Source organism: Terrapene carolina, unplaced genomic scaffold (genome assembly GCF_002925995.2).
Source record: "Terrapene carolina triunguis isolate 2854851 unplaced genomic scaffold, T_m_triunguis-2.0 Scaffold44543, whole genome shotgun sequence".
Classification (NCBI taxonomy): Eukaryota; Metazoa; Chordata; order Testudines; family Emydidae; genus Terrapene; species Terrapene triunguis.
The window spans coordinates 329-14,172 of record NW_020708894.1 but is presented as its reverse complement, the minus strand read 5'-3'; the positions used below and the strand labels follow the sequence as shown (position 1 = coordinate 14,172).

At 52.6% G+C, this 13,844-nt stretch overlaps 1 protein-coding gene across 1 annotated transcript; it reads right to left on the bottom strand.

Moving 5' to 3' along the window:
• Window positions 1-218: 218 nt before the first annotated feature.
• LOC113405588 (class I histocompatibility antigen, F10 alpha chain-like) lies at window positions 219-13,483 on the bottom strand (the record flags this gene model as incomplete). Its single annotated transcript, XM_026646807.2, has 6 exons — window positions 219-484; window positions 888-920; window positions 1,261-1,377; window positions 1,849-2,127; window positions 10,783-11,061; window positions 13,223-13,483. Coding segments are annotated over 6 exons (1,028 nt in total), but the record flags the coding sequence as incomplete, so codon positions are not given.
• Window positions 13,484-13,844: the final 361 nt, after the last annotated feature.

Sequence of the window (13,844 nt, the reverse complement as noted above, 5' to 3'; positions counted from 1 at the left end):
TTATGGCTGCCTCTGCTGCTTAGCCCAAAGGTCCTAGCCTAAGAACAGGGCGTTACAATGTGACAGTGAGAAAAGGCCCTTACACAGACAGACAGTGATTTTGATTCTTTCTTTTATACCTCTATAACTAGCTAAGTGATAAGAATACACCTAAATTCTTAAAGTATCGGCCTTTGCAGACAGGCCTGAATATCTATATCCTAACAGGGAGACTGGAGTGAGTCGGCCCTTTGGGGAGAAGTTGAGGCAAAGTCCCGGCTGCAGAAGCAGAGACGCAAACGCTGCAATACGAGAGCCTGAGGCCCAACACCCCCAGGAGGAAACTGCTCTAACGACCAAGTGGGAATCTCCCCTGGGGCAGGGGGGAGTCAGAGGACAGAGATCGCCTGGCCAGCGGGGTCAGCAGCTGGGCATGGTCACTGCCCCTAGCACTGGGGGTCTGTTCCCGATGACGAGCTGGAGGCAGAATCTTCCCCGCTCTTTGCTGTGGAGAGAGAAGAAAATCATTCAGAGGCAGCGGCGTTAGTTGTGGGGATCCCAGCTAGGGAAGGGGGAAGGGAATTCAGCTCTGGGGTCCCCCCACACTAACTCCTCTCTATGGCACAACCTGCCATGGGCTGGGAATGGACCCAGGTTCAAACCCCAAATGCAGTGTGTGACCCCGGTCGTACCCGCCCCCGACAGACACCACCGGACTCCGGCTTTTCCCTCACACTCGGAAGCTCCCGGACGGCTGGTCTGGCCTGCAACGGGCTGTTGGAGTGACCCAGTGACTCATGCAGCCCAGCCCCATCAGTGCCCGCATCCCTTCTCCCCTCATGGGGACCCCCCCCAACACACACCCATAATGCACTGGGGCGCTGGGCCTATACCCTTGATTTACTCACTGGCTGCTGGAGTGTAGCCGGGTTTCATGGGGCCTGAAACACAAGCAGAGAATGAGGGTCAGTGCAGGGGAGCAGGGTAACCCCTCCCCCACGGTGACCCCAACCCCCTGTCCCCTCTGACACAGGGCTCCCCGTGACCCCAACTACACCTCGCCCAGGCCAGCCCCACCCCAGTGCCCCCCCTAGCCAGGCACAAGGCGTCCAGCCAACGACAGAGCCCACTCTGCCCCCAGCAGGGCTGGGCTACGGTGATCAGCCCTGCCCCATGGCCCTGCCCCATCTCTCCTTGGGGGCAGTGGGAGGAGCCATTCCCCCTTGGGCTGGCTGGGCCGCCCCACTCCCCAGACCCCGGCTCCATGGGACCGGCTCTTACCTGCTGATTTTCTCCTCCACAGGATGACGCCGGCCCCTACGGCTCCAGCCAGAACCAGCACGGCCAGGACGATGGCGGCCAGGACCCCGGGGGGCAGGGGGCCCTTCTTCCCAGGGGCTGTGGGATGGAGAAGGGCCCAGGTCACCGAGGGGAGCCGCCGCTGGGGCATCCTCCTGGGGCAGCCACAGGCCTTTGCCTTGAACGTCTCCCTGAGGGCGTCTGCAGAGACCTGGCCCCAGGGGAGGGGAAAGGCTGAGCCAGGACGGGGACGGGGATGGGGCACAGAGGGGGGGTGCTCTGCCGGGAACTGCCAGACACACACGCCACACAGCAACCAGGCCCTTCCCTCGTAACGACATCAGCCTGTGGAACTCACTGTCACTGGATGGCACCACAGCCAGAAACTTAATGAGATTTGCTGAGGGATCGGCCATTTTTGTGGGTCACACGAATACCCAGAGCTAGACGAATTCGCTCTGACAATGGGCAGGTATATTGACTTTCCTGCGGCCCAGCCTCACCCCATCTCTGTCATTCCCATGGGGCTGTGCCCCCAACCCCTGGGTCCTGCCATTCACCCCCCCTTACCCCAGACGAGCACAGGCTCCTCCAGGCTGCTGTGCTCCACCCGGCAGGCGTAGCGGTGCCCGTCCTCCTGCTGCGGGGAGATCTCCAGGGATGACTGCGTGTAGTACGAGTGAATGTCGTTGGGCAGGATCCCGCTGGAGTCTGTCTCCGCCAGGATGTCTTCTCCGTCCCGCACCCAGGAGACATGGATGGGACGCGGGTAAAAGCCCCTGGCGTGGCAGGAGAGGGTGATGGAGCTGTCTGGGGCATCTCTGCGGGAAACTGAGACCGTGGGAGGTACTGGGGAGAGACACAGCGCGTGAGCCACTTGCCAGGGGCCGGTACCAGTAACAAACAAGAGATGAAGGCCCCCCAGTGGGTCGAGCACTCACATGTGTGTGAGACCTGGTCTGCACCCGTTTATACTGATTTGTAAATGGAGCTAGTTAATCTGGTGTAAATCCCCTTGTGACGCTGTATGGAATTGTGAGACACTTTATGTTATTAATAATACCAATATTATAAAATTGCAATAAATCATGAAAGATATGCCGTGTAAGGTGTCGTTGACAATGTTATGATTTGCGAAGGATGATCATCTTGTTTAGATGTTTGTATCACCTTTGTACTGTGAGTTATAGATTTGTATGGTTTCAAAATCTGATATATCAAAACTTGTGCTGTGTTTCTGGGTGATGCCCCCAGACAGATTGGCATCAGCACTAAGCTTGCTAGATGGCCCACCAAGGGACATCAGCTGTACAATGAACCCATTGAAAACCAGGGACTGCACCGTATGAGTCAGCGGGACATGTCGGGGCTGCCTATGGACACAACCCTAAGGCTTTTCCCTGCCATGTGCTGTGAGCTTGTGTCTGGGACACAGGAAGTACAAGCCACATGGCAAAGGATATAAAAAGGCAGCTGCATCATCTCCATTCAGAGGTGGATTTACCATAAAACACAGGGTGCCCTGGCACGGGCCCCCCCAATGACAGGGGCCCCCAGGGCTGGGCAGCTGTGGGGGCAGAAGCTTGGTCCTGCTGGCTCCTGCTGCAACTTGCGCTCGCACCCACCAGCAGCCAAGCTCCCCCATCCCCCACCTCTTCCCTACCCCTTCCCTCTCTCCCTTTCAGGGCTGCCCCCGCCTCCGAACAGTGGGGAAGAGGCGGGGGGGGGGGAGGCCTTGGGGAAGGGGGTGCAATCAGGGCAGAGCGGAGCGGAAGTCAACGAATGGCTACGCAGGTGGTGTCGGAGAGAAGGCTTTGGATTCTTCGACCATGGGATGGTGTGCCAAGGAGGAGGAGTGCTAGGCAGAGACGGGCTCCACCTAACGAAGAGAGGGAAGAGCATCTAGCTGGAAGCAAACCCAACCTGAGTGAAAGGGGGGCGGATTTTGCTGGCCAGCTAAAGGTCTCTCATAGCTTGGAGCTGTGAGCCTACAGCTGGATCAGGGTATCTTTCCCTTTTGGGGGACACAGGAGTGTCTGCCCCATAGGGGAGCCCAAAAATGAATTTTAGGTATACTGCCTCCGCCATGGTCAGTGTCCAAGTCTCTGGCAGTAAGTTCAGGAGGAGGGTGTGACATTGTGCAGTCTATATGGTTTTATAAAAACTTGATAATAAGTCAATATAATGTAACTGGGATAGTTTTAGAGAAAATATGGTAATAAGTGAATGTAACGTAACTGGGATATGCTTCATGCAAAAGGTCTCTTGTAAGGTATCATTACAAAGCTCATAATCTACTGAGTATGATCATCTGATTTGTATAAATGTACCACTCTTGTATCTAAAACTAGAAATATAAAATGTAACTCTGAGGGCCTATTGTAATTATGTAAAGTGTGGGCCATTAATGATGGTTTGGAATCTTGATGACTCCGATTGTCTGCAGATGGCTGTTTACCTGTTAGTCTGCCTGTATATGTGTGTGCTGGCAAGTGAGTAATGAAGTCTTGCAGTGACATGTGATCATGTCACCTGAACTGGAATCCATCTTTAACCTGGTGCTTTTCCAGTGAGGGGGGGTGGAAACCCAGAGGGAGAAAGGATTCCCGCCTTATGCAAAAGATATATAAAGGGGTGGAAGAGAACAAAGGGGAGAGAAGCCATCATGAAGAATCCCCTAGCTATCACCTGAGCTGGAACAAGAGCTGTACCAGGGGAAAGAATTGTGCCCAGGCCTGGAAGGTGTCCAGTCTGAGAAAAAACTTACTGAAGCATCTCTGAGGGTGAGATTATCTGTATTTAGTTTGATTAGACATAGATTTGCGCATTTTATTTTATTTTGCTTGGCGACTTACTTTGTTCTGTCTGTTACTACTTGGAACCACTTAAATCCTACTGTCTGTATTTAATAAAATCACTTTTTATTTAGTAATTTACTCAGAGTATGTATTAATACCTGGGGGGGCAAACAGCTGTGCATATCTCTCTGTCAGTGTTATAGAGGGCGAACAATTTAGGAGTTTGCCCTGCATAAGCTTTATGCAGGGTAAAACGGATTTATCTGGGTTTAGACCCCATTGGGAGTTGGGCATCTGAGTGCTAAAGACAAGCACACTCCTGTGAGCTGTTTTTGGGTAAACTTGCAACTTTGGGACAAGTGATTCAGACCCTGGGTCTGTGTTGGAGCAGACGGGAGTGTCTCGCTCAGCAAGACAGGGTGCTGGAGTCCTGAGCTGGCAGGGAAAACAGAAGCAGGGGTAGTCTTGGCACATCAGGTGGCAGCTCCCAAGGGGGTTTCTGTGATCCAACCCGTCAGTTCTCATGGGAGACTTTAATCACCCTGATATCTGCTGGGAGAGCAATACAGCGGTGCACAGACAATCCAGGAAGTTTTTGGAAAGTGTAGGGGACAATTTCCTGGTGCAAGTGCTGGAGGAACCAACTAGGGGCAGAGCTTTTCTTGACCTGCTGCTCACAAACAGGGAAGAATTAGTAGGGGAAGCAAAAGTGGATGGGAACCTGGGAAGCAGTGACCATGAGATGGTCGAGTTCAGGATCCTGACACAAGGAAGAAAGGAGAGCAGCAGAATACGGACCCTGGACTTCAGAAAAGCAGACTTTGGCTCCCTCAGGGAACTGATGGGCAGGATTCCCTGGGAGAATAACATGAAGGGCAAAGGGGTCCAGGAGAGCTGGCTGTATTTTAAAGAATCCTTATTGCGGTTACAGGAACAAACCATCCCAATGTGTAGAAAGAATAGTAAATATGACAGGCGACCAGCTTGGCTTAACAGTGAAATCCTTGCTGACCTTAAACGCAAAAAAGAAGCTTACAAGAAGTGGAAGATTGGACAAATGACCAGGGAGGAGTATAAAAATATCACTCAGGCATGCAGGAGTGAAATCAGGAAGGCCAAATCACACTTGGAGTTGCAGCTAGCAAGAGATGCTAAGAGTAACAAGAAGGATTTCTTCAGGTATGTTAGCAACAAGAAGAAAGTCAAGGAAAGTGTGGGCCCCTTACTGAATGAGGGAGGCAACCTAGTGACAGAGGATGTGCAAAAAGCTAATGTACTCAATGCTTTTTTTGCCTCTGTCTTCACGAACAAGGTCAGCTCCCAGACCGCTGCACTGGGCAACACAGTATGGGGAGGAGGTGACCAGCCCTCCGTGGAGAAAGAAGTGGTTCAGGACTATTTAGAAAAACTGGATGAGCACAAATCCATGGGGCCGGATGCGCTGCATCCGAGGGTGCTAAAGGAGTTGGCGGATGTGATTGCGGAGCCATTGGCCATCATCTTTGAAAACTCATGGCGATCGGGGGAGGTCCCGGATGACTGGAGAAAGGCTAATGTAGTGCCCATCTTTAAAAAAGGGAAGAAGGAGGATCCGGGGAACTACAGGCCAGTCAGCCTCACCTCAGTCCCTGGAAAAATCATGGAGCAGGTCCTCAAGGAATCAATTCTGAAACACTTAGAGGAGAGGAAAGTGATCAGGAACAGTCAGCATGGATTCACCAAGGGGAAGTCGTGCCTGACTAACTTAATTGCCTTCTATGATGAGATAACTGGCTCTGTGGATGAGGGGAAAGCAGTGGATGTGTTATTCCTTGACTTTAGCAAAGCTTTTGATACGGTCTCCCACAGTATTCTTGCCGCCAAGTTAAAGAAGTATGGGCTGGATGAATGGACTAGAAGGTGGATAGAAAGCTGGCTAGATCGCCGGGCTCAACGGGTAGTGATCAATGGCTCCATGTCTAGTTGGCAGCCGGTTTCAAGCGGAGTGCCCCAAGGGTCGGTCCTGGGGCCAGTTTTGTTTAATATCTTTATTAATGATCTGGAGGATGGTGTCGACTGCACTCTCAGCAAGTTAGCAGATGGCACTAAACTGGGAGGAGTGGTAGATACGCTGGAGGATCGGGATAGGATACAGAGGGACCTAGACAAATTAGAGGATTGGGCCAAAAGAAATCGGATGAGGTTCAACAAGGACAAGTGCAGAGTCCTGCATTTAGGACAGAAGAATCCTATGCACTGCTACAGACTAGGGACTGAATGGCTATGTAGCAGTTCTGCAGAAAAGGACCTAGGGGTCACAGTGGACGAGAAGCTGGATATGAGTCGACAGTGTGCCCTTGTTGCCAAGAAGGCTAATGGCATTTTGGGCTTTATAAGTAGGGGCATTGCCAGCAGATCGAGGAACGTGATCGTTCCCCTTTATTCGACATTGGTGAGGCCTCATCTGGAGTACTGTGTCCAGTTTTGGGCCCCACACTACAAGAAGGATGTGAAAATATTGGAAAGAGTCCAGCGGAGGGCAACAAAAATGATTAGGGGTCTGGAGCACATGACTTATGAGGAGAGGCTGAGGGAACTGGGATTGTTTAGTCTCCAGAAGAGAAGAATGAGGGGGGATTTGATAGCTGCTTTCAACTACCTGAAAGGGGGTTCCAAAGAGGATGGAGCTCGGCTGTTCTCAGTGGTACCAGATGACAGAACAAGGAGCAATGGTCTCAAGTTGCAGTGGGGGAGGTCTAGGTTGGATATTAGGAAACACTATTTCACTAGGAGGGTGGTGAAGCACTGGAATGCGTTACCTAGGGAGGTGGTGGAATCTCCTTCCTTGGAGGTTTTTAAGGCCCGGCTTGACAAAGCCCTGGCTGGGATGATTTAGTTGGGGATTGGTCCTGCTTTGAGCAGGGGGTTGGACTAGATGACCTCCTGAGGTCCCTTCCAACCCTGATATTCTATGATTCTATGAAAGGCGGGGCCCCTGCACTCCCCCTACACATACCCCCCCCCCGCTGTGAGCTGCACAGGGCAGGGGGCTGGGAGCACCCCCACAACCCCAATTTACACCCCCAGCTCCAAGCCCTGACTCCTGCACCCCCCCACATTCTCACCTGCACCCCTCGCACCAAATGGGAGCTGCCCCAGGTAAGCGCTCCACACCCCAACCTCCTGCCCTGAGCCCCCTCCCGCACCTTAACTCCTGGCCAGACCCTGCACCCCAACCTCCAGCCTGCTCCTGCACCCTAACTCCCTCCCAGACCCTGCACCCCCAGCCCTGAGCCCCCTCCCGCACCCTAGGTCCTGTCCAGACCCCGCACCCCAAGGTTTTTTTACATTTTTTTAATAAAGTGCTCTTATCCAAAGCAATTTACAATGGTTAGCTAATGGTACACACAATATTTGGAAAGATCATTAAGTGTCCGCCGAGACCCTCCGCGATTTGCAAGTGGTCTGTGGAAAAATAAGTTAGACTACAAAAACAATCAAGGTACCTCACTTTATTTTCATTTACTTGCTATTACTTATAGGAGGAGGATGAAGAAAAAAAGAATGAAAACGGGGGCGGGGAGGAGATGAGAGAGAATGTTCTTTTTCTTGGCTGGTTCCCAAGGAGGGGGCCCAAAAATGAAGCTAAGCACAGGGCCCCACTAACTCTAAATCCGCCACTGTCTCCATTTTGTCTTCATTCCTGCTTCTCACCTCTGGAGCAACTTCTCTACAAACTGAAGCTCTGAACAAAGCACGGAATGACCCATCCAAGCTGTGGATGTGTACCAGAGGGACTTTCAATCCAGCAAACTCACCAACACTGATAGGAACCTGATATATGGACTCTGAAGTCCTATGTGTGTATCTGATTGCTTTACTGTTCAACAACTTTCTTCTTTTTCTTTTCTTTTCTAATAAACCTTTAGTTTTAGACACTAAAGGATTGGCTGGCAGCGTGGGATTTTGGGTAAGATCCAACCTAATATTGACCTGGTAATGTGGCTGTCCCTTTGGGGTCAGAAGAACATTTTGTATAATGAGCAGAGTTTTTAAATAACTTCTCGCTTTACGGGACCTAGGTGCTAATTGGGAGCCAGAGAACTGGAATGCAATAAAGGGGGCTTTGTGATTTCTTTTTTCAGCTTCTTGATAACCAGTGTGGGGAATCAGAAGCACAGTTTGTAACTGGTTAGTGAATCTAACTTCAGTGTTAATGGCCAGTTTTGGGAGAATCTGCTCATCTTTTTGCAGCCTGCCCTGAGCTTGGCATTTTCAGTGAGGGCTGCCCCAGGCACCTGGCTCACACCCCTCTGCAGACTCACTCAAACTGCTCACATTGGTGGTGGCTGAACTGGGTAGTTGCCAGAACAGGCCTGTGCCCGGGTCTCCTTCGCTGCGTGCAATCCCGCGCTATAACATGGCTACGCCCAGGCAGGTTGTCACTGGGCCACCCAAACACACGTGTACGATTTAGGGGCTAAGGGCCAGATTTCCAAACGCCCCTCGGTGCCTCACCCCGGTGATCTCATGGCTGATACCAGACACCTCTGTATTCCTGGGGAACCAGGGCGCAGTATCCAGCCTGACTCATGAAAGACACCCCCCCAGCCTCTGCTTAAACCAAAACCCATCAGAGGAAAAAAAACTTGCAGAGAGCAGTGAAGGGCGTTGGGAGACAGACCCAGACCCCTCCTGACAAGGGTGACAAGATGAAGACATCTCCATTAGCATACAGAATGGAGAGCAGAGACAACTCCCCATGCCTCATCTGCATGAAAGATGGGACAGGAAGACATCTCAATTTACATACAGAATGGAGAACAGAGAACCACACTGAATTCTGGGACCAGAAAAAGCAGGGAAGCACTGCATCCTGGGAATCTCTGCTCCAGATGCTAATGAACCCATGCCTGCCCACACCCAGCTCAGCAGTTATCAGACCAATTCTAGTCATAAATCCTTTATTGATATCCAAATACTGAAGCAGCCTAGTTGCATTGTGAGCTCCCTGGAAGAAAACACCACCCATAGCCAAGAGTGATCAGCTCCTATTGTCTAGTCTAAAGAAAACCCTGGCGTCATCAGTTTACCTATAAACAAATCTAGTGTTCTCCCTTGAACAATTGTAATTTCTCTACAAAAATCCCTACTCACCCTCTAGTCAGGGTTCTGATGCTTAGATCCAAACTCTGCATCAGTTCCACTGGAACTCCATCTCCTGACTGATCGTGCTGGGGGCTCTGCCTGTCTCCTGCCCTCGGGACCCTCCGCTACCACCACCACCTGGGAACCCCGACCAGTTCAAGCCTCATGGAGCGGGTGAGATCCCCCCTCTTTCTCTCTCTCTGTTTTCCTTTCTACCTTAGGTATTAACCTTTAATCGTGTATGTTATGTTGGTTTAGCCCCCCTTGTGTAGTTATCACTATTATTCAATAAATAACTTCTATGGTTAAGTTGGTTGCTTCTCTCTCTCTTGCTGAACTTTACTCTTTTGTGTTTTTAGCTTCCCCCATTCACTCTACAGCAGCGCTTCTTTTACCTAAGCTAAAGATCCCTGCAGCGCCCAGAATACTGTGGGGTTTGCTCATCAAGTAGGTTACTGCCAGTACAATTGTGTTGGGGGAGTGAGGATAGGGACGTGCTGAATCTGGAACGCATAAGGGTAACAGATTGAAAGTGCTGCTTGACCCAGTCCATGGAGCCCAGGGGCATATAAGGAGAGGTAGCTTGAAAGTGCTGCTTCCTCCAGCCCAGTGAGTCCAGAGACATATAAGGGGTCAGCTTGACGGTGCTGATTGACCCGGTCCGCTCAGACTTGCTCTGTTAATGTATGTGTGTGTGTGTGTGGGTGGGTGTTCATCCGGTTCTGGGGCTGGAGAAACCCAGCCCTAGGGACCCTAGGTCCTGCAGGATAGCTCCACTGGGAGGGGACTTGCAGAAGGGAGAAGTAGAGCTCCATATGAAAACACAAGTGACACAAGCAGTACATTAATAAGATTACAAAATCCCCTTCCCCAAAAAAAGTAACCCGAATAAATGAGCATACTCCAAAGTAATGGGCAAATCTGGTAACATGAGGAGTCAAGCGTTCGGAAATCCCAGCTGGCCCCAGTCTGCATTGTCAGTGGCTTAAATCCCTTTCTCCCACGGCCCCGAGTCCCTGTCCCCGTCCATGTCTCTGCCCTCTACTGTGGAGGTACCAGCGCTGGGCACAAGAACCTCAAAACAAGTTTTTATTTTAATAATGACAGCGTGCATCCCCCTCCCCCACCCCACCTCCTTCACACTCACAAAGGGCTGGGCCTTTTCCGGACCAAACATGCCAAAAAAAACCAACTCACAGCCCAGAGCTGGGACATTTCAGCCTGAAAAGGGAAGGTTGAGGGAGCTGGAAGCCAACAGGAAAGGCCCTGCAGAACGGAGATGCCCAGGCAGCCAGAACCGACTAATAACCCATCGGTCGATCTCAAGCACTTTACAAAGGAGGTTGGTGCCATTATCCCCATTGTACAGATGGGGAAATGGAGGCACCGAGAGGGGGAGTGACTGACCCAAGGTCACCCTGCAGGCCAGTGGCAGAGCTGGGAATAGAACCCAGATGCACTGACCTGCGACTCTGGACACTCTCCACTAGGTCACACTGCCCCTTCCAGACATACCCAAGTCCCATTGGTGTCCCTGTGCCCCGTCCCCCCAACCCATAGCTTCCCACTGCTCACTCACCGTGTCGCTCCAGCACCGCCCTTGCCCGCTGCACCAGGCTCTGCAGGGTCTCCAGGCACTCGTGCTGCAGGTACCGCTGGACAAACTGAGTCCAGAACTTGTCCCCTGTCTCCCAGAGCTGCTTCACAGGGACAGCCAGCTGCACGGCCGCGACCCACGTCCCGGTCTGGTTGTCAAAGCTGATGAAGTCCCCCCCATCGTAGGCGTACTGGAACCTCGGGTCCATGGGGGCCTGGTCACTCAGCGCACAACCCACGTGAACCTGCTCAGTGTGAATCCCTGTGGAGGAGGGAGAGAGCTGAGACCGTGCATTGAAATCAGGGAAATGTGTCCGTTGGAGGGGAAAGGGGGGGGTCAGAGGGGGCTCAGCCGGATGGACGGTGACACCAGGGCACTGAGAACTGGGAAATGTGTCTCTGTGTGTGTGGGGGGGGGGGGGGGGTGTCAGAGGACACTCGGCCGGTCGGTGACACCGGCACTTTACCGTCTCTGACCGTGTGGGGACCTTACGCTGAGCTAGCGAACAATCCCAGAGGACGCCGAGGAGCAGGAGGGGTCAGAGCAGACCCACGGGAAGGACTGAGGGGTTGGGATCCTGTCGGACAGTTACTAGCTCCTGGAGTCTCTCCAGCGGTGAACATGAGAGGTGCTATACGGGGTGAGACCAAGGTCTGACACTGACCAACACCAGAGATTCAGAGGGAGTGCACAGAACAGGGCAATTCTGGAGTGATCCACCCCGGTCTTCCTGTAAGAGGAGCGGACTCACCCCTGCGGCGCCTCCTGCTGGTCTCTCAGGGAATTAGCTCGACCCAGCCTCCAGAGCGCCCTCTGCAGGCCAGTGATCTGCCTTGCTCTCTACTTCTGGCCCTGTGTCCCTCCCAGGACCCTGGCCCCTTGCTCTGGGTGCTGCCCCCTGGCAGTACCCACACACTAGGTCTCCCCTCCCAAGGGAACCCCCACCCACCAACCCTACCTCACCTCAGTGTACAGCTACTGCCAGTCACCATCTAGCCCCACTCCCTGGGGCAGACTGCAGTATAAGCCACTCATCACAGGCAAGGAGGGTTTGGACCTGCTGCCTTGGCCTAGCCCTGGGCTGCCCTCTGCAACCCCCAGTATCTTTTAGCCCAATGCTAGACTGCAGCCTGGGGCTTTCCAGGCTGGAGCTCCCCAGCCTTGCTCCACTCATGTATCCTGTCTCTAGCTCCCTGCAGCCAGGCCAGGCGTGTCTGCATCCACACAGACACCCACCCCCCTTCTCTCCCTGCACTCAAGAGAGACTGCTGAGCTTCTGGCCGCCCTGGCCTTTATAGGGCCAGCTGGGCTCTGATTGGGGCGTGGCCCAGCTGCAACTACTTCCCTCAATCAGCCCAGGGTGTTCTCTCTCACCCCCCCCCCCCATCCTTTCCAAGGGCTGTTTTTAAACCCCTCAGAGCAGGAGCAGGTGACTATCCCGCTACACTTCCCCTCCTGGCTTCTGGCAGGTGGAGGTTTAGGGGCGCCCCAGGCATGGGGTTTCATCTCTGGTCATCTTGGCTCATAGCCATCGATGGGCCGATCTTCTAGGAACTTCTCTAGTTCTTCTTTGAACCCAGTTACACTTTTGGCTTTAGAACATCCCCCAGCAACGCGTTTCTCAGGGTGACTGTGCGTTGTGTGAAAAAGTACTTCCTCTTGTTTGTATTAGACCTGCTGCCTGTTAATTTCATCAGGTGACCCCCGGTTTATTATTGTGGGAAAGGGTAAAGACCACGTCTCTATTCACTTTCTCCACCCCAGTCATCATTTTATAGACTCTATCATATCCCCCCTTAGTCGTCCTTTTCTAAACCGAACAGCCCTAATCTTTTTTCTCTCTCTTCATATGGAAGCCGTTCCATACCCATGATCATCTTTGTTACCCTTTTCTCTGAGCCTTTTCCAGTTCCACTCTGACCTTTTTGAGATCGGTGACCAGCTCTGCACACAGTATTCAAGGTGTGGGCGCACCATGAATTTATATAGAGGCATTATGACGTTTTCTGTCTGATTATCTGTCCCTTTCCTAATGGTTCCTGACTTTCTGTTAGCCTTGGGAAAGGCTGTTTACACAAAATTGTAATTTTTCGTAAGAAAATTTCAATTTGGCCAGAAAACATTGATTTTCTGTTGGGGAAATTGAAAGGGAAGATCCCAGGGCTGCCTGGCTCCCTGCCTGGGATGGAATTTATGAAATATTTTCTTCCCGCGGGAAACCTCCCATTTCCGACTTTCCTTCCGATCGGGAATGAAACCACTTCCGGGAATAACACATTTTCTGTGGGAAGAAAACTCCATTTTCCAGCCAGCTCTGGTTTGGGCAGCACCTAGCACAGCAAGGCCCCAATCCCCAGTGGGAGTGATTCTGAGCGGGCAGCTCTCGCGTGTCCATTAATAACAACAACTCTCAGACACTCACCGCCCGTCTGGTTGTACTGCTGCATCAACCATCTGGTTTCGCCTCTAGCGCCCTCCTCAAACCCCCAGAACTCCTGGGTCTTTTCCTTGATATACTCAGCGCCCATGGCCTGTGCCGCCCACTCCTCGGTGGGTCTGAGCTCTCGCGTGTCACTGTTGTAGTACGCGATCTGAACATCATCCAGCCGGGCAATCATGATGAAGTGTTGAGTCCCGTCTTCGTGGGTGACGGCTGTGACTAGCACGGCCAGGCTGTGGCGCCCTAAAGCAACAGGAGCAAGGTTGAGTTAACCAGCAGCTTCCTCCCTTGCTCAGGGGACACCAGGGTCACCCAGTGGGGCCCAGCAGAAACCTCCCACCCCCAGCCATGTCCCCCTGCCCTCAGCCCCATCCTGGGCGAGGGACAAGCTGGGATCTGTCAGTGACTCACAGGAATCAGGAAGGACGATCTCTCAGCCTGAGCCTCTGAAAGCTGGCAGCTTGTTTGGGGGGGGGGGTGTCAGACATTGGCTGGGGGTTAACTGCCCCCTAAAAAACTACCTCCCATGAGCCAATGCCCTGCGGATGGGAGGGGTGGATGGGCAAACTGCCTACAGCGGAACTGGGGCGTTTGTGGCCTGTGT